Source organism: Chelon labrosus, assembly GCF_963514085.1.
Source record: "Chelon labrosus genome assembly, chromosome: 2".
NCBI lineage: Eukaryota > Metazoa > Chordata > Actinopteri > Mugiliformes > Mugilidae > Chelon > Chelon labrosus.
The window spans coordinates 1,453,881-1,471,854 of record NC_140338.1 but is presented as its reverse complement, the minus strand read 5'-3'; the positions used below and the strand labels follow the sequence as shown (position 1 = coordinate 1,471,854).

General features: G+C 43.3%; 1 protein-coding gene across 1 annotated transcript in view; it reads left to right on the top strand.

Moving 5' to 3' along the window:
* Window positions 1-15,544, top strand: part of LOC311505383 (slit homolog 1 protein-like) — a gene marked incomplete at both ends in the record, with an annotated part of 67,941 nt that extends 52,397 nt beyond the window's left edge. The window contains 14 exons of the mRNA XM_084568930.1: window positions 1,048-1,119; window positions 2,716-2,879; window positions 5,519-5,643; window positions 5,938-6,032; window positions 7,068-7,207; window positions 7,349-7,442; window positions 7,625-7,762; window positions 9,820-10,048; window positions 10,122-10,252; window positions 12,328-12,482; window positions 12,572-12,783; window positions 13,101-13,225; window positions 13,374-13,582; window positions 15,276-15,544. Coding sequence (XP_084425056.1) covers window positions 1,048-1,119; window positions 2,716-2,879; window positions 5,519-5,643; window positions 5,938-6,032; window positions 7,068-7,207; window positions 7,349-7,442; window positions 7,625-7,762; window positions 9,820-10,048; window positions 10,122-10,252; window positions 12,328-12,482; window positions 12,572-12,783; window positions 13,101-13,225; window positions 13,374-13,582; window positions 15,276-15,544 — 2,158 coding nt within the window. The remainder of the gene's footprint in view (window positions 1-1,047; window positions 1,120-2,715; window positions 2,880-5,518; window positions 5,644-5,937; window positions 6,033-7,067; window positions 7,208-7,348; window positions 7,443-7,624; window positions 7,763-9,819; window positions 10,049-10,121; window positions 10,253-12,327; window positions 12,483-12,571; window positions 12,784-13,100; window positions 13,226-13,373; window positions 13,583-15,275) is intronic.
* Between the last annotated feature and the right edge of the window lie 2,430 nt (window positions 15,545-17,974).

Below are 17,974 nucleotides of genomic sequence, written 5' to 3'. Positions count from 1 at the left end.
CACCAGGGCCCTCCTCAACATCGTCCTCTGTCTCAGACACGTTCTCATAGTGAGAGAGAGCAGGAAGGTAGAGAACACAGAGCACCAAGAGAGATTCAGAAGCTTTAGAAAGCTGCTGTGCTGCTTTGATATGTTGCTTCAGCTCTACGTTGAGTGAACTATCAGAGTCCTCCTGATTGGACACTAGTCGAAAACAAGTCAAGCCAGATTCTGATGGGCTACACCCACAGATGTTCCTAGTTAAACGTCAAACTTCCCACGAGTTCCTTAGAAGTGAAGAAGCTACTCATCTTTTCAAAAAAACTCTACCAGTCTGGTTGCCTTTTTTTAAAAAACGCTTTTTGGATACGTGTTCTAATGACAATAAAGATGATCTGTTGTAGTTTTGTTAGTTAGAGGAGGTAGTTTTGGTTGAACCAGAAAGAGTAAAGAGCCTGTCCTGAACATACGACGTGTTCCTTCAGCGATGAATTATCCCTTCAACATGAAAGTCATTCAACTTCTTCTCCAAACTTAAAGCTCCCTTGGCGACCGTGTTGGTTTACACGTTCAGAGGTTTATTTTATTACAGTTATAATTAGCTTTGTTCAGCCAGTGATCTCTGAGGCTCCTGGAGATGGCGGGAAATGCGGCTGATGTTTGTGGTTGAGCAGAAGTCGTAGTTTTACGATGAATGATGATTTTTAAATATACTGAATAACGATTCCACTGCACAACAGGTTTAGGGCCCTAAAGCTTAAAAGTAAAATGCTGATATTTCCTAAATGCTTTATGCAGCTAATAGAGCCTAAAAGAACACAGGAAGCGTACGTCATGGGTACAGGACATAGATAACATATCATCATTTTAATTTTACATTTACCCAGTCGTCCCCACTAATTAAGAAAAGTTATTAAATACGAAGCAAAAAGAAAATGTTGCTTTAGTGCAGCCATCATCTGTTTTCAGATTGTTGAGCTGGATGTGAGTCACAGTTTGACTGTTTCTAACCTTTTTCTCACCTGCAGCCGTGTGTCTGTCTTTCTTTATTTTTATTTATTTTACCAGCTCTCTCCACGGCAACGACATCTCCGAGCTGCAGCAGGGCATCTTCAGCGACGTGGCCTCCCTGTCTCACCTGTAAGCACTGACATATACATGCAGCACACGCGTACTTACATCCACATACGTGACGACGGTAACGGACAGCGGGGTCTGTGCCGGATGACAGAATGAGGTCTGAGTGTGAGAGTGTGTGACAGGGGAAGAGATGCACGTCCGTCCCCCTGCCTTTATGGCTCCACTCAGATAAGTCCGGTTCTCAGAGAGCGAGTGGTTTCAAGTGAAGTGGTTTCCTGGTGGATTGAATTAGCTGCAGAGATCCATCGCTTCCCGTGGCTTTATTGGCGTGTGTCTGTGTGTGTGACTGCAAATGCACCATAATCATCCTCAGTCGAGCGTGACTCATGTGAGTCCATCTGAGCAGCTCCAATAAGTGTGGAAGGAAGAGAAGAGAGATGGATGGTGGAGGGGGACGTAAAGATAAAGAGGAGTAAGGGAGGAGGAGGAGGAGAAGAAAAGATGATTGAAGGCTGGAGTGCAGGAGGATGTGAGTGTGAGGAGATGAGAGGAGAGGAGGGAGTGTTTTTATTTCTGTCTTCTGAAGCGTGGTATCGTTTCTGAAACAGGATCCTGCTCTTGACTCTCGGTCAATAAAGAAAATGAAGCGGGCTGTAAACTGATCTCATGGAGGTGATTCGGCATCAGCTGCACCGTGATTAACAAAATTATATCAAGAGATGTTGTTGGAAAATAGGATGAGATCCAACGTACAGCTATCTACACTATATTGTCTCATCTGCATTTACACACATATGAACTTAAAGAGGAACTACTGTTTTTTACAACCTCTGCTTTTTCAACGGTCACCTTGTTTACCTGTAATCTGCTACTGCTAGTTTCTTGCAGCATGGCTGAATATTTTTCTGATTCTGAGGTTGTGGACGATGACATCATCCGGGGTCTGTAGGTCAATCTACAGACCCCGGATGATGATGATAACAGGTAACTCTGGACTCAACGGGGAATAGCACTAGAGTACCGTAACTAAATATTGGTGAAATGAACGAGTTTTGCGGCAGATAATGAGTTATTTTGAGGCTGTGTCTCGGTGCCCCAGTCACTCCCACTATAGGGATATACGCTGATCTAAATATCTCCCGACTGACTGCAAATTACACAAAAGTTATATGGGTGAGTAAACGACCGTATTTTATGCCAGAAATAAGGTCCAGGTTGTGAAAAACAGTAGTTCCCCTTCATCCTAAAGGTGTTCTATCAGGTTGAGGTCAGGACTCTGTGCAGGCCAGTCAAGTTCTTCCTCACCAAACTCTCTCATCCATGTCTTTATGGACCTTCCTTTGTGCTCTGGTGCTCAGTCATGTTGGAACAGGAAGGGTCCATCCCCAAATTGTTCCACCGGACACAACAGGACACCCTCAGAAGGCCCATGTCCACTCTCTGATGAGACACCACAAGGGAGACCTACACAATATTAGGATATATTCTTCCTTTACAACTCCCCCCTCCTTCCTCCTGTCCAGCATTTCCTCACATCTTAAATTCCCTTGGCTCTTCTCTCACATTCTTTCTACATTCTTTCCCCCCCCTTGTCTGAGAGTGCACAGCTTCTCCCTCCAGCGGTGACCCGACCCTCCGTCTGTTTTGTACCTCCAGAGCGATCGGAGCCAACCCGCTGTACTGTGACTGCCGTCTGCTCTGGCTGTCAGACTGGGTGAAGAGCGGCTACAAGGAGCCCGGCATCGCCCGCTGTGCCGGGCCCCGCGGCATGGAGGGCAAGCTGCTGCTCACCACCCCGGCAGACAAGTTCCAGTGTGTGGGTAAGCTGTCAGGTTTATGGCCCGCACTTGATATAAAGTTCTTGTTTTGGTCTGAATCCGTGGCACTCTGTTGCTGGATGGAGATATTTTTACTTTCTTCATCAAAGTGGCTGGAGATGAAAACCTATTCACGGGATACGCTGGTATCATCTGACGCCTATGGGGCTGAACTGTGAGGAATTCAACATTAATTGGCGTTTCCACTCATATCTGATTCTGTCCTTTAATTTGTGAAAATGATCTAAGAGAACAAACGCCCACATGTTGCTCCCTAATGGAGACTCTTTAATGAAAGCTTTTCAGTCTGCGTGACCTTCATCAGGAGCTGGCTGCAGTTACTCCTCCACGCGTGCAACTGAAGATGCAGCAGTTCTTTCAAAAATGCCGTCGTGTTGCCTTTGTTTTAGCCTTAGCGTTGCCACATTAGCCATTAGCATCTGCTCTAATCTCTCTGTAATATTCCAAATATTGCTGCCGTTGTCTCATTGTTTTGTGGTTGGGAAGCATCTTTGAAGAGGTGTTAATGGACCGTAGCAGTCTGACATCATTTCTACACAGCGTGCATCTTGTTTGGTCTCTTTTTAAAGAATTCCTAAACGTCTGACAATCAGATTCAGCCTTTTATGACCATTATCAGTACGGACTGATGAATGTAATCAACTGTGACAGTAACAGAGAGGGAATCTGTTTATGCAGAAAACTAATCAGGCTAGTGATTTCTGTTTCATTAGCTGCTTTTCATCAAAATCTGGGGTGTCAAACATACGGCCCAGAAGAATCCTCTAAATGATACAGATTATAAGCAGTTCAGACCTGATGTGAGGTAAAGGGTCCACAGATACATAGAGAGAGACAGACTTTACAGCTTGTTCCAAAATAGATATCATCTCCCCAAGTCATGGCGTAGGGGGGTATTGTAAGAGGCGTTACGCTGGTATCAGTGGGACCTCCCTTCACTGATTCTAACTGGTGCAGAGCACTGCAGTTATTATTGATACCAGGGAATATTGTAGTATTTACTGGTACATATCTCTGATAATACTTCTTCTGTGCCGGTGCATCTCCTCAGATCACTGCTCATTGATATTAGCCTGGCTATACATCTCACCTTAAAACATTATTGAAAAAAAAAAACTCATTTATTTGTTTGCAGCCTTACAGGGTTTAGAAACAAATCATTTCCTGATATGTATTTAGAATTAGGCAGCAGTATGAATAATGCCACGGTGTCGCTCAGGCTTTCATTTACGTTCAGATTTTAGCATCGTGTGTCAGAGTCAGTGTTTTATTTTGGCGGGCACCGTTTCCACTCATTAATAAGTTAAAGTGGTGAAATAATAAGAAGACGAGGCAGATAATAACACCGTGAACTGTAACCGCTGCAAACAACAAGACGCAGGGTTACAGTTGGATATAAATATAGCAGCGGTGAAAAGCAAACAGAGCAGAGCATCATTGAGCTCACAGGGTTTCTCACACTCTCTCCACCGTGAGAGGAAAGTGTGAACTCTCCCTTCAGCCTTGTTTATTAAACCCTGTGTGAACTATCACAGGGTTTAAATGTTTAAACGCCAAAATCCGTTTTACTCTTCCTGAACGATCTCCCTCCCACAAAGCCGTTTGTCTCCTCTCCTGGTTCAAGAGCTTCACGTGGGAGTGATCTTAGACAAATAATATAATTTGTTCTTCACAATTTAAAAATAAATTATAATTACAACAATTAAATTAAATGAATCTGTCAAACATCGTGCTGGTGCACAAGATAATAAAGTAGATACCGTAGAATTACGCCCCCTGAGTTGTTCTAATAAACAGAGACATGTTAATTATTTAACTTGTGTTTGTGTTTTGAACCTCATTAACTTCTGTAGCTCAGCATTATATTCTTGCCTCGGTTCAGAATAACAGATTTATTTCTATTTTCTTCTAGATGTTCTGTGCCTTGCACTTCAATCTGATGTTTTATTCTTTTGTGATTTAACAGCGATCAAAAGGTTTTGTATCCTCAGCTTTTTCCTCAGAAGTTTAGGTCAGTTTCCTGACATGTTTTAAAGATCTCTCCGCGACCTTTTGATGAAGTGACTGTGTCGTCAGACAGTTTTAGGTTCTCCTCAACCACGTGTCGCCTTTGAGCCCAAACTCTAGTCATGTCAAAAAATAAATAAAATCAATGGTTCTGTCACACCAGAGCAAATAAATAAATATTAAGTGAAATTAGTTTTAAATGATGTGCCAAAATAAATACAACAATGCTTATTTCAAATGCAGTATTTGTACTACAAGAAGTATTTTCGTATTTAAAAAAAAATGGGTGATGGATTTATCTAATCCATTTAATTTGAGTTTCTGTTTTATTTTGTTTTATTTTGTTTAATTATTATAATTTGTTTTAATAATCATAACAAATGCAGATAAATCCTTAATTTCAGATAAACTGAAAAATAAGCAATGACATCTAATGCACTGGGTGTATTATTCTGTCATTAAACTAATATTTAGACTGAATGTCTTGCTGCCAGTGGATGCACAGTTTTCTGTGGACTTGTCATTACTGCATCTGTCTCACAAAGTCTTACTGGTGCATAGCAGACTGACCTCTGGTTGCGTGTGTGTGTGTGTGTGTGTGTGTGTGTGATCAGGTCCAGTGGAGGCATCTGTTCAGGCCAAATGTAGTCCATGTGTGTCCTCCCCCTGCCAGAACCAGGGCGTCTGCCAACTCCACCACACGCAGCAGTACACCTGCACCTGCAAGTCTGGCTTCACGGTATGCAATTGCATGTTAATGTGTGTGTGTTGTAATGTTGTAGGGAGGTTTGCGTGGTCCTAGTTTGTCAGTTTTTGTCTGCACCATATATACGATCCAGTCAAAATATATAATGTAATATACAGAATATACAGAAGCAGACTGAACGTCCAGTGTGTTATCTCAGTTTACGTGTTCTCACTTTGCCTTTACATCTGTCCGATAATCCCGACCGCTTACTCAGTTGAGCTGGCCTGGTATTGTGCGCTTGTCAAAGTATGTTGTGCATTCATTGTTTGTTTGTGTGTTGTTCAGGGTAAACACTGTGAGACGCCAGTGGACGCTTGTGTCAGTAATCCCTGCACCAACGGAGGAACCTGCCTGAGTGACGAGCAGACCAGAGGGTTCAGGTAACAAGACTTAAGTGGATGGGAATGAACATAAAGACAAACTGCTCTACATGGCAACAGACAGACACTCCCATCTGGTTGAATGTTATTTTACCTTCTAGTATGAGACGTTCCTGTTCAGAATCTGATGAGCCATAAGCTGACCTCTAGTAATAAAATACTGCAAATTCTCAACTGTATTGTTATGGTAGGATACGATACGATACGATACGATACGATTTGATATGATACGATACGATACGATTTGATATGATATGATGCGATATAACATGATACGATACGATAATAAACAATACTTTCCAAGATTCGATGTGATACGATACAGTATGATACAATGCGATAAGATTAGTTTATTTTTTTGATACGATGTGATATGATACGAAACGATACAATACAATATGGTAAAATAGGATAGGATAATATACAATAAGATATGATACGATACGGTTTGATATGATATGACACGATACGATATGATACGATACAATGCGATATGATTAAGATTTGATACGATGTGATACGATACGATACAATATGGTAAAATAGGATTGGATAATATACAATAAGATATGATGTGAAATGATATGATACGATACGATACGATACGATACGATACGATATGATAAAATATGGTAGGACAGGATAATAAACAAAACGTTCCGATATGATACGACCTGTCATTACTGACTGTCTGAATGTTACATGACAACCTTTCAGAAAAACTTTTAAGAAAAACCTACTATGTATTATATTTTTGTATTATATGTGTCTTTTATATTCTATTTCTAAGATATTTTTTGTATATATGGGTGGACGGCAAAAGAAGAATTTCATTGTACAGGGAAACATGTTTCTACACTGAGCACATGACAATAAACTCTTTGAATCTCTTGAATGTACATATCTACTACTACGTACTACTACATACATTTTTTCAAATTTATATGTTAAACAACAGGTCAAAAGGTTTTTGCTGCGTTCATCGTTATTACAGTAGTTTTATGTTCTTGCTGTGAATCTCTTTTTATCTTTTAGCTGTGCATGTGCGTTCGGTTTCCACGGCACTTTTTGTGAGGTGAACGTGGACGACTGTGAAGACCACGGGTGTGAGAACGGCGCCACCTGTGTAGATGGAGTCGGCAACTACACCTGCTTGTGTCCTCCACACTACACAGGTACGACCCCAACCAGTCTACCTGGTATCAACTGCCCCGTGATGAAACTCCACACGGTTGATCCAGTCTGGTTGAGAGTGGAGTTCATCTGGTGTAAAAGCACGTGGTGACTGTTTGCTCTGTCTCTCCTCTCATTCTCAGGTCTGTTGTGTGAAGAAAAGGAAGGTGTTTGTTCTCCAGGTAGAAATCCCTGTCAGCATCAGTCCACTTGCGTCAGCACTCCTACCGGCCCCAGGTGACGACGCACCCACGTCCACACGCCTCCCACTTCATCACTGCCACACTCGGCAAAGATTTGAGATCCCAGATGAGATTTAAAAACACAGACACGTGCAGATAGACCCATGCAGTGATGCATGTTGCTGAGGCCTGTGTTGACCACCATGGGTCAAGTATTGTTTTCTGATTGTGTTCCAGGTGTGTATGTATCCCAGGCTGGGTGGGGCCAGACTGCAGTATAGATTATGATGAGTGTGGGGATCATCGCTGCCAGAATGGCGCTCAGTGTGTGGACCATCTGGATGGATACAGCTGTGTCTGTCCACACGGATTCAGGTACTGGAATACTGTGGAAATTGGGAATACTTGGAATCTAAGGAGCACAGGTCACACACTGTAGACTGACTCTTGGAAATATACAGCATGCAAACTAATATGTGCAAAAATACAAAAGCAAACAAACTAAACAGAACAGAACACAGTTTGCAGGATGATTCATCAGTCAAAGCTAAAACTTCCACAGAAAACAAAAGAACTGCACAAGTTACATATCAAATAAGGTCAACATGTGTCTTATTAGCTAAATAAACATCTTCTTCAATGTTTTCCCACAATTTCTGTGTATGGAGTAGGTCATTTGGTCCAGAAAGTGAAAGCAACTGACAATATTAATTCAATTCAATTCAATTCAATTTTATTTATATAGCGTCAATAACAATACAAATCGTCTCAAGACGCTTTACAAAAACCCGGCCTGAAACCCCCAGAGCAAGCCTGAAGGCAACGGTGGCAAGGGAAAACTCCCTTTTAACAGGAAGAAACCTCGAGCAGAACCCAGCTCATATGGAGGGACCCATCTGCCTAAGGCCAGCCGGGTACAGACAGAAGAAAGAGAGAAGAGAACAGCAAGATAAACATACATCTGTCATAGATACACATATCTGACTAAAGCGTACATGTGGAATCTTATGATACAAACTGATGATGTTACATGACAGTTTGAAAATGTAAGAGGAATCATAGGCAGGTTGGAGAATTGTTCATTCAGGTAGGAGTGGATAACTGCAGGATTCCATGAAGACTGGGCAGGCTGATGAGACCACGACAACAGATGTAGTATAGAGCTCCACAGGAAACACACCACTCCAGGCCAGAGATACTCACAAGAAGAGGGGGGAAGGGGGGGAAGGGGGGGGGGGAAGGGGGGTGGGACACACACAGCAGTAAACATTCTACATAGTAATAGCTCAGAATTGTATGACTAGTAGTATATAGGAAATTAGAGGGCAAGAGCTCTGTGCCAGAGAAAAGAAAGTGGAGGATGCGAGAGAGGAGACAGAAGAAAGAAGGAGGACATGTGTTTGGTGCATCGTCCCCCAGCAGCCTAGGCCTATAGCAGCATAACTAAGGGATGGTTTAGTCCAGCCCTAACTATAAGCCTGATCAAAAAGGAAAGTCTTAAGCCTGACCTTAAAAATAGAGAGAGTGTCTGCCTCCCGAACCCAAACTGGGAGCTGGTTCCATAGGAGAGGAGCCTGATAGCTGAAAGCTCTACCTCCCATTCTACTTTTTGAAATTCTAGGAACCACAAGTAGGAGGACAGGGCCGTCCTAATGTGTTCAGTAGTAGGACAATTATTCTGAAGGCAGGACTTTATAACTTGCTGTCAAGAAAACCTTTAAGTTAAGTATCCGCTGTACTTAACCCGTCAAGTATTTGTCCAAGATGGAGAAATATGAATATTGCACTGATGCTAAAACCCAAGATTTCTGAAATAATCTGAATAAATGTCCATGATCAGCCACATTTCCTCCAGCGACCGAATTGCGTACAGAAATCTCTCCAAGAGTTGGTGGAGGAAGACTTTGGTTGTGTCAGTGTCCAGTTCTCTTTCTCATCCTTGTTTGACACAGTCTGTGGTGACCTTATTCACTGATGTGATACCATGGCACAATTTATTTTAATTAGACCTTTGGTGCTTCCTGGGTTACAAGCATCCGTGAATACATTAATAAACATCGGTAACTCCCTGCAGTTGCTACCAAAAACAGTCACGGAGCTGTATATCTCTATAAAAGTCACTTTTACTTAACTTCCTCTTCTGACGTAGCTCATCAAAGCTGCTAAGATCCTGTTTTTTAACAATTGTACATATAAAAGTGATACCAAAATCCTGAGACCAAAACATCACAAATTTGGTCCATATGGTTGATTACAGACAATGTGCAGTGCAGTTCAACGTCTGTGAAAATCCACAGATTTGTTGAATCATTTTTATGCAGAAATGTATAAAACGCTTTTAAATGAATAATGTTATATGCAGATTCAAATTTAGAAGAGTTAGCAGACGTGAAGCTTTGTCTAATTTCCTTTGCTGTGTTTTCACTCCTCAGTGGTGAGTTTTGTGAGGTGGCCCTGTTCCCCCCGTCGCCCTGCCAGCTGGCTCAGTGTCAGAACGGCGCCCCCTGTGAGGAGAAGACGGGGAGTGCAGTCTGTCAGTGCCTGCCGGGCTTCGAGGGTCAGAGCTGTGAGAAGCTGGTCGTCGTTAACTTCGTCGACAAAGATTCTTACGTTCAGCTTGAGGACGTCAAGAACTGGCCTCAAACCAACATCACCCTGCAGGTGAGGACAGGCAGGTCAGGTCTGAATCCAGCAGCAGGAGGTCCAGACGCACCCACTTTCATTTGTGTTTCAGGTGTCGACTGCAGAGGAGAACGGTATTTTGCTCTACAACGGAGACAACGAGCCAATCGCTGTGGAGCTCCACCAGGGACATGTCAGGGTGACCTATGACCCTGGGAACCAGCCCGCCACCACCATCTACAGGTAAACACACTCAGAGTTAGAATTACTACGATGTCTGGAGACGAAAAACATCCAAATCACACTCATCATGTATGAAAATAAGGTTAAAGCAGATACTTTAAGGATGCATTTAGGATAACAGGGCCCTGGATCATATACTGTGTTCAGACACTTTAAGCAGGAGGTTCTGGCCTTTACATTCATTGCTGCTGGTGTGTGACTGTATGATCTGACTTCAGCCAGCAGCCAGAGTGTCCCCATCGTCACATTTTAACAGCTGAGGGACGTGTTGAACTGAGTGATCTCCTGGACTCCTGTCAGGATCCTCAGCAGCTCCCGGGCTCAGAGTGAACCATCTGTGTGGCTGCTCAGGGACGGCCCTGTCCTCTTTGGGCGTCTGGACAGATGACACCGGCCGTGTGGGGATTCTGATTTAATCACAGATGCAGCCAGAGGACACTCAGAGCTGAGGGTCCACTTGATCAGATGTCAAGGGCTTGAATGTTTGCGTGGCGGCAGGGTTCCATCTGGCAGGTTCACAAACACTCTTTAAGAAGTGTGATGAGCAGCTGTAAAGAAGAGGACTCTAAGATCATGATAAACAAAACTAGACATGACAGAACAGAGACTGGGAGAAGGGCCAGGACAGGAAACAGGAAAGATACACAAATAGAGCAATTTAGGAAAAAGGTTATAAGACAAGAACCCATAAGGCCCAGTGAATATTAGTCAACAGAAGCAGAAATAGTGGAGGTAGGTATCACGCTGTATTGAAGTAATAGGTGTCATTATTTTACTTCTAAACCTGAATGTTAGCCAGAAAAAACTGAGCCTTGAAGACAAACTGACCATCACAAACTTTTTGTCTGGAGTTCCTCTGTTGGGAACTGATCCAGCAAAGATCTGCCATCACCATCAGTTAGTTTGGCTTTATGTGATGATGGACAGAAGAGCAACAGCGATGTAGTCAGACATGTAGTATGAGCTACATATTTTAAAGTGGAGCCTATCCCAGCTGTCATTGGGCGACAGGCGGGATGAAATATTTTTTCCACTAGGACGCACTACTTTAGTAAGAGTTGCAGAAATAACGCAACACTGACACTAAACTGTAGGTGGCAGCAATGCACCGAAATGGCACTTAAAAGATTTGGACAGGTCTCCAGTCTATCACAGCTGTCATTGGTCCAGAGGGGGGGGTCCACCCTGGACAGGTCTCCAGTCTATCCCAGGGCTAACACAGAGAGACACTCACACCTACGGCCAATTTAGAATCACCAATGAACCTAACCAGCATGTCTTTGGACGGTGGGAGGAAGCTGGAGAACCTGGAGAGATTTATTCAAATTTATTCACCCTGCTGTCAGTTGGTTTTTGGAGTATTTCTGCCCTCTAGTGGTCAGGTTTGGTGTTGTGCCTCTTTAATGGGGATTCTACATTGTGGGCATACACAGTGCTGTATAATAAATCTATTGCCAGTGTGACTGATGTGATTGCAGTACAATAGTTTTTTTTCAGATAGTGGTTGAAGGAATATAAACTAGGGCTGGATATCTCCACTGATTTCACAAAGTCCATTACTTTACCTCCAGTCTCACATCTTGCACAGGGATTTGTTTTTGTCCAGCTCCTCTTTGTTGCTTTCATGTGGACTAACCTTGTGACCGCTGCAAGATTTCTGACGAGAGGATGCAGGAAATGGCATGCATTTAAAAAATCAATCTGAGGAGTTAAGGAATCGATTTCAGATCTTTAAACCCAGTCCTATTATAAACACAACTTTCTGTTTTTCTGCACACAGCTCTGCTCAGATCGCATTGTGGTTGTTACACGGCCCTATTCACATTTAATATATGCTGCATTATTACCCATTATGTTTCGTATGCTGTTGTTCATGTTCAGCCAAATGTGGGCCTGAAAAAAAAACTCACAATGTGGAGGTCAGGTTGGCTCATAGCTGTGAAGTTGTGTCCATGCTGAGAAAGGCCAAACCACCAACAGATGTTTGGTTTGCAGGCAGAGCACTGAGCTAATCACCTCCCAGATTAAACTTCATATATTTTATATAAACCATGTGTTGTGTCTTCTGCCAACAGTGCCGAGACAGTGAATGATGGGCATTTCCACACAGTCGAGCTGGTGACCTTTAACCGCATGGTGAACTTGTCGGTGGATGGAGGCGAGCCCACAACGCTGGACAGTCAAGGCCGGAGCCAGCCAGCGACGGGGGAGGCCCCTCTGTACGTGGGAGGTAGGAGCGTCTCATCTCAGACAGAAACCTTTCTGTTCCTGCTCTTCAAGTATTTTCAGACATGAGCAGTCCGTTGCCCGTCTGTCCAGGTATGCCTGAGGAGGTGATGCCTGCCTCCCTGGGTCTCTCCTCTCAGTCCCTCAATACGTCCAGTTTCCATGGCTGCATCAGGAACCTTTACATCAACCACGAGCTGCAGGACTTCACCCGCAGCCACATGAAGCCGGGGGTGGTGCCCGGCTGTCAAGCCTGCCGCAGGCTCTACTGCCTGCACGGCATCTGCCAGCCCAACACTGCACAGGTAGCAACACACGCCATCATCCTGTCAGCGGTGAAACCCTTTACAAACATTATAATAACATGACTATATGATAGAAACCTCCCTTCAGCATCAAGATCTTTACATCCTGTTTGCTTCCAAGTGTCAAAAGCTGAGCCCTGGTTGATAATTCATAATTATATTCTGCAGGAGAAGAGCGCTGCATGTCATACTGTATTTAGGATTATTTGACGTGTTGCAAAGACGACAAAACATTAAAAGACATCCAGCTGTATTTATGATATTTCATGTGACAGTTACTGGTTAAAGGGAGTCAGTGAGCATGTCTTATCTCACAGGGTCCACAGTGTCACTGCCAGACAGGTTGGACCGGACAACACTGTGACCAGCCAATAACAGGAGGCCTCACTGGACTGGATGTCGTCACCACCGCGACAGGTGTCAACCCGTGTGAAGGCAGCAAGTCAGTGTGGTTTACAGATGTTTGTTAGCCGTCAAGTTGTTTAGCAGGAACTTTGAAATGTTTCTTCTTTAGAAATGTTAGTCTTTGATGCATTAAGAGAGTTATCGGTTGAGTTCTAGCCGTCCGCCTCGCTGCTTGTGATCTACAGGTGTGTGAAGGGAGTGTGCATGGTGTTGGACCCTCAAACCTACCGCTGTGACTGCGAGCAGGGATATCACGGAGCGCTGTGTAACCTCCAGGAGGCGGCGGTGGGTTCCTGTCAGGGTCTGCAGTGTCTGCATGGACAGTGTCAGAAGAAGGAGGATGGAGAGAGCTGCGTCTGTGAGCAGGGATTCACTGGAGAGAGCTGTGATATAGGTACTAGGAGTTAATCCTGGACATGTATTTAATAAATAGTTGGGGGCCTTTTTGACTGGTATGAAGTATGAATTACAGTCTCCAACAACGACTATAGATGGACTGTAATGAATCTTAATAAGAAAGACTACAACTTTGTGTGTGCCGCTTAAAAGTATTTTCTACATTTCTGCATAAAAATGACTCAAAACATCAGCAGGTTTTCACTCGAGTCCTGAAAACAGAGAAAGGAGAGAACCTAATCAAACACATTATAAAGAAATATTATGTTTGTGCATTTGTTTATTCAGAAAAATGAGCCATTATTACAGTGGGGTGTAAAAGTAAGTGAACCGTTGTTTTCAGTATCTGCTGTGACCCCCTTGTGCAGCAATAACTTAGACTTGGCCGTTCCTAAACATTCATCTTGTTCTTCTTTAACCGTTCTTTTGTAGAACCACTTGTGTTCTTGGTTCTCGTTGTCTTGCTGCATGACCCAGTTTCTCTTCACATTCAGCTCATGGACAGATGTCCTGACATTTTCTTTTAGAGTTCACTGGTAGAATTCAGAATTCATTGGTCCATCAATGATGACAAGCCGTCCTGGTCCAGATGCAGCAGAACAGGCCCAAACCAGGACATTAGCACCCCCATGTTTATGGAGAGATGAGGTTCTAATGCTGGAATGATGCAGTGTTGGTTCATCTCATTTAAACGAAACTATTCTACTTTGGTCTCATCTGTCCACTAAACATTGTCCCAGTAGTCTTCTGTCTTGTACACATGATGTTTAGAAATGTTCTTCTTGGAGAGCAGTGTCTTTGTCCATCACACCATGGTTGTTCAGTGGATTCATCAACATTAACATCAGCCAATGAGAGAGAGGCCTTTAGCTGCTTAGAAGTTCCCCTGGGTTCCTTTGGGACCTCTCAGACTATTATGGAGTGATCTTTGTTGGTGGACCACTCCTGTGGAGGGGAACAGTCGTCTTCAATCTGTCTGACTGTGGATTATTTGTGGGTTCCAACCTCTTTAGAGATGGTTCTGGAACCTTTTCCAGCCTGATGAGCAACAACAACTCTTTCTCTGAGCTCCTCAGAAAGCTCCTTTGTCCACAAACATGTGTTGTGAAGATCAGACTGAGACAAATCCCTGATTTATTGAAACTAAACCAGGAACTGAACCACACCTGAGTCTCATTACATTGATGGAAACACTTCTGGACACATGGACTCTGATTTAATCCTAGAGGAGCTCCTCTCTGATATGTAATATTGGTGTATTTTCCTAAAAGAAAAACAAATACATAAGTGAAATATTAAATTTTCATTTGTTTAATTCTCTTTTGTCTATTGTGAGACATTTTTATGCACAAATGTTGAAAATTCGTGGTGAAAACACTTTTATCCAAAGCGGTTACTTTAACGTTCATTAACTAGTTCTGTTGGCGTCTTAAATCCATATTTTCAGGCATTGTTCTTCGCATTTTTAAGGTCTAAATGTCAGTGGATTTGTTTTAGTCCATGAATCTGTAACTTTGAGAAACAAGTGTTAACAGACAACAATTGCACCAGGTCAAAGAGTCACAACAGAGCCAGAGGTCAGAGGTCAGAGGTCACAGATAGTTTGACCGTCGTACTGGGATACTTCAGATATTTTTCATTACATTTTTGTCGACCCTCTTTTAACCGAGGGCGTGTGCTACCTCCCACAGAGGCCCCGTGTCGCGGTGAGCCGGTCAGGGATTACCACCGGCTGCAGCGTGGCACCGTCCTCTGCCAGACGTCCAAACCTTTCTCCTGGGTCGAGTGTCGGGGCCGTTGCCGGGCGGCCAGCGAGCGGGGCGTCGTCGCCCCCCCCGCCCCCTGCTGCGCTCCCCTGAGGGTCCGACGCCGGCGGCTCACCTTCGAGTGCGACGACGGGACCTCGTTCGCGCAGGACGTGGAGAAGCCCGTGGAGTGCGGCTGCAAGGAGTGTGTGTAGTACTGTTGGAAGTGATGGTGCACACACACACACACACACACACACACACATGCAGACACAGCTGAAGAAGTACACACTGTAGGATTCCCATCACTGATACACAGACATTTTTTGGTGTTTGTTTTGTGTGTTTTTTGCGCACAGACGCAGTTTTGTAACGTAAGACATTTGTTCCCCGTCGAGACATGAAATCAACGCGTCGACCTCATCAACAGCTTCCTCCTCCTGCTGCAGGACGAACCCGCCGCTAACCAGCTCCAACTCATCATCACTACCTGTGTGTGTGATCGTTTAAGTGCTGCTCTTTACTCACTCACACAGTGAACTTGTGGCAGGCAAGCCGGGACTCATTTAAGAAATAAAAGCTTCTGCAGTCACAGTCCATCATGAATGAACTGTTTTGATCTGCGCCCTACGTAACTAGACCTGTACGGCTGGTCTTCTGCAGAAGCGATGGATGTTTCTCTGACAGGCTTTAAGCATTACTTGTTCACTTCGTTGTGTTTTTTTTTGTTTGTTTTTTTGATGTGAGTGAAGTTTACCAAAGCTACAGTTAATGATCCACCGGTGAAGTTCCTCAACCAGCCTCAAAATTAAATTAAAATGAGCTTAAACTCAGATGTATAGAACACGTTGTGGTGCTGCTTCCACCACGCGCCTCAGTCTTCTCTCTAAACCGTTACCACACCTTTTCTCTATAGTGGTACAAAAACACACATTTATATCTATATATAAAGTATATAGATGAACGTTTCATACAGCATGTGATAATATATGTCTCCGGTCCGCTCATTAACTGTATGTGGAGGAGGAAAGTCTGCAAAAGAAAAACATTTTTCAGATCTAGATCTTGATGACGGTCATGTTTATCAGGACAGTGTATGTGTAGGATCGATATTAATGTGTTATTGTATGATTTGATTCCTACACCGATCAGCCACAACATTATGACCACTGACAGGAGAAGTCAATAACATTTAAACCATCTTGTGACAGTTCAGTGTTCTGCTGGGAAACTTCTGGACCTGGCATTCATTGGTGTGGATGTTACTTAGACATGTAGCACCCACCTAGACCAGACCAGGCACCCCCACCCCATAGCAATGACACTCCTTGATGGCAGCAGCCATCCCCAGCAGGATGCAGCCTGACACAGACACACACACAAAAACACTTTAGGAACAACTAAAATAACAAAAACATGAAGAACAGCACAAGGTGTTGACCTGGCCTCCAAATTCACTAGATCCCAAACTGATCAAGTATCTGTGGGATGATCCACAGAGGCCCCTCCCCTCAAAGACCCCCCCCCCAACAACAGGACACCTTCAGAAGGCCCATGTCCATTCTCTGATGAATATTAGGTATTAGGTCATAATGTTATGGCTGATCGCTGTATATGAGCTGTTTGTATTTGTCCAGATGACCAGATATAACAGAGACCCAGACTGCAGACTTGAACTCATCAACAAGAACGTTTCCTCACATTAAAGTGTAAAAAGTCTCCAGTGATTCTAATAATATATGAACTAACTGACTAGATAAGTTAACAGAGAAAGCTTTTAAATCATCCGGTTCATGTTCTGATGCTGTTAAATGCTTGTTTATACCAGTAGTTTTAATAAAAGACAAATTTATTTGAACTTTGTGGAGATGTAAAATTCAACAACAAACTCTTTAGTTACGTCTGTTTCCCTAAAATTTATCATTTCAAAGAAATATTCTTCTTGACCGTGTCTCTTCTCCTGATTCCGCATTTGTGAGACGTGTCTGGAGAAAAATCAGGAGCAGTTAATATTTCATCTGTTTCAGATCAGATTGAACACGAATAAGTTGCCATCTTTAACATCATGTCCTCTTTTCTGTACATTCCTGTCGACAAGCACGGCCTCCACTGATGAGCACAGCGTCTCTTTGGAAACAATCATCCTAATCGCTCACTCTAATAATCAGCACCACCTAGTGTTTGAAAGGTGTTCAATCATCTGCTGCAGCCAGTTAACAAACAGCTTCAGAAACCAACAGTGAAGATGAAGGCTGAAGCGTCACCGTGTTCCACTTCCTCCCTCCCTCCCTCCCTCCCAGACATGAACACAGCCTAAAGGTCAAAGGTGACAGAGTTCAGGCTGCTCACCAGGTGACCTTTCTCTCAGTGTCTTTTACCTCCTGGTATTTGACAGTCTGATTAAAAAAACTGTCAGACTGTATTAAAAAATATTAAAAACATTTTACACAGTTAACAGTTACTGCTTAAAATATCCATCTGTCCAAGTTAGTTTACTTCCCTACAATCTATCTATCTATCTATCTATCTATCTATCTAGCTATCTAGCTATCTAGCTATCTATCTCTCTCTCTCATCTAACTGCAGCAAATGTTTGGATAACTTTTTAAAAGTGCAGCCCTAATTACTTGAGAACAAATATGTAA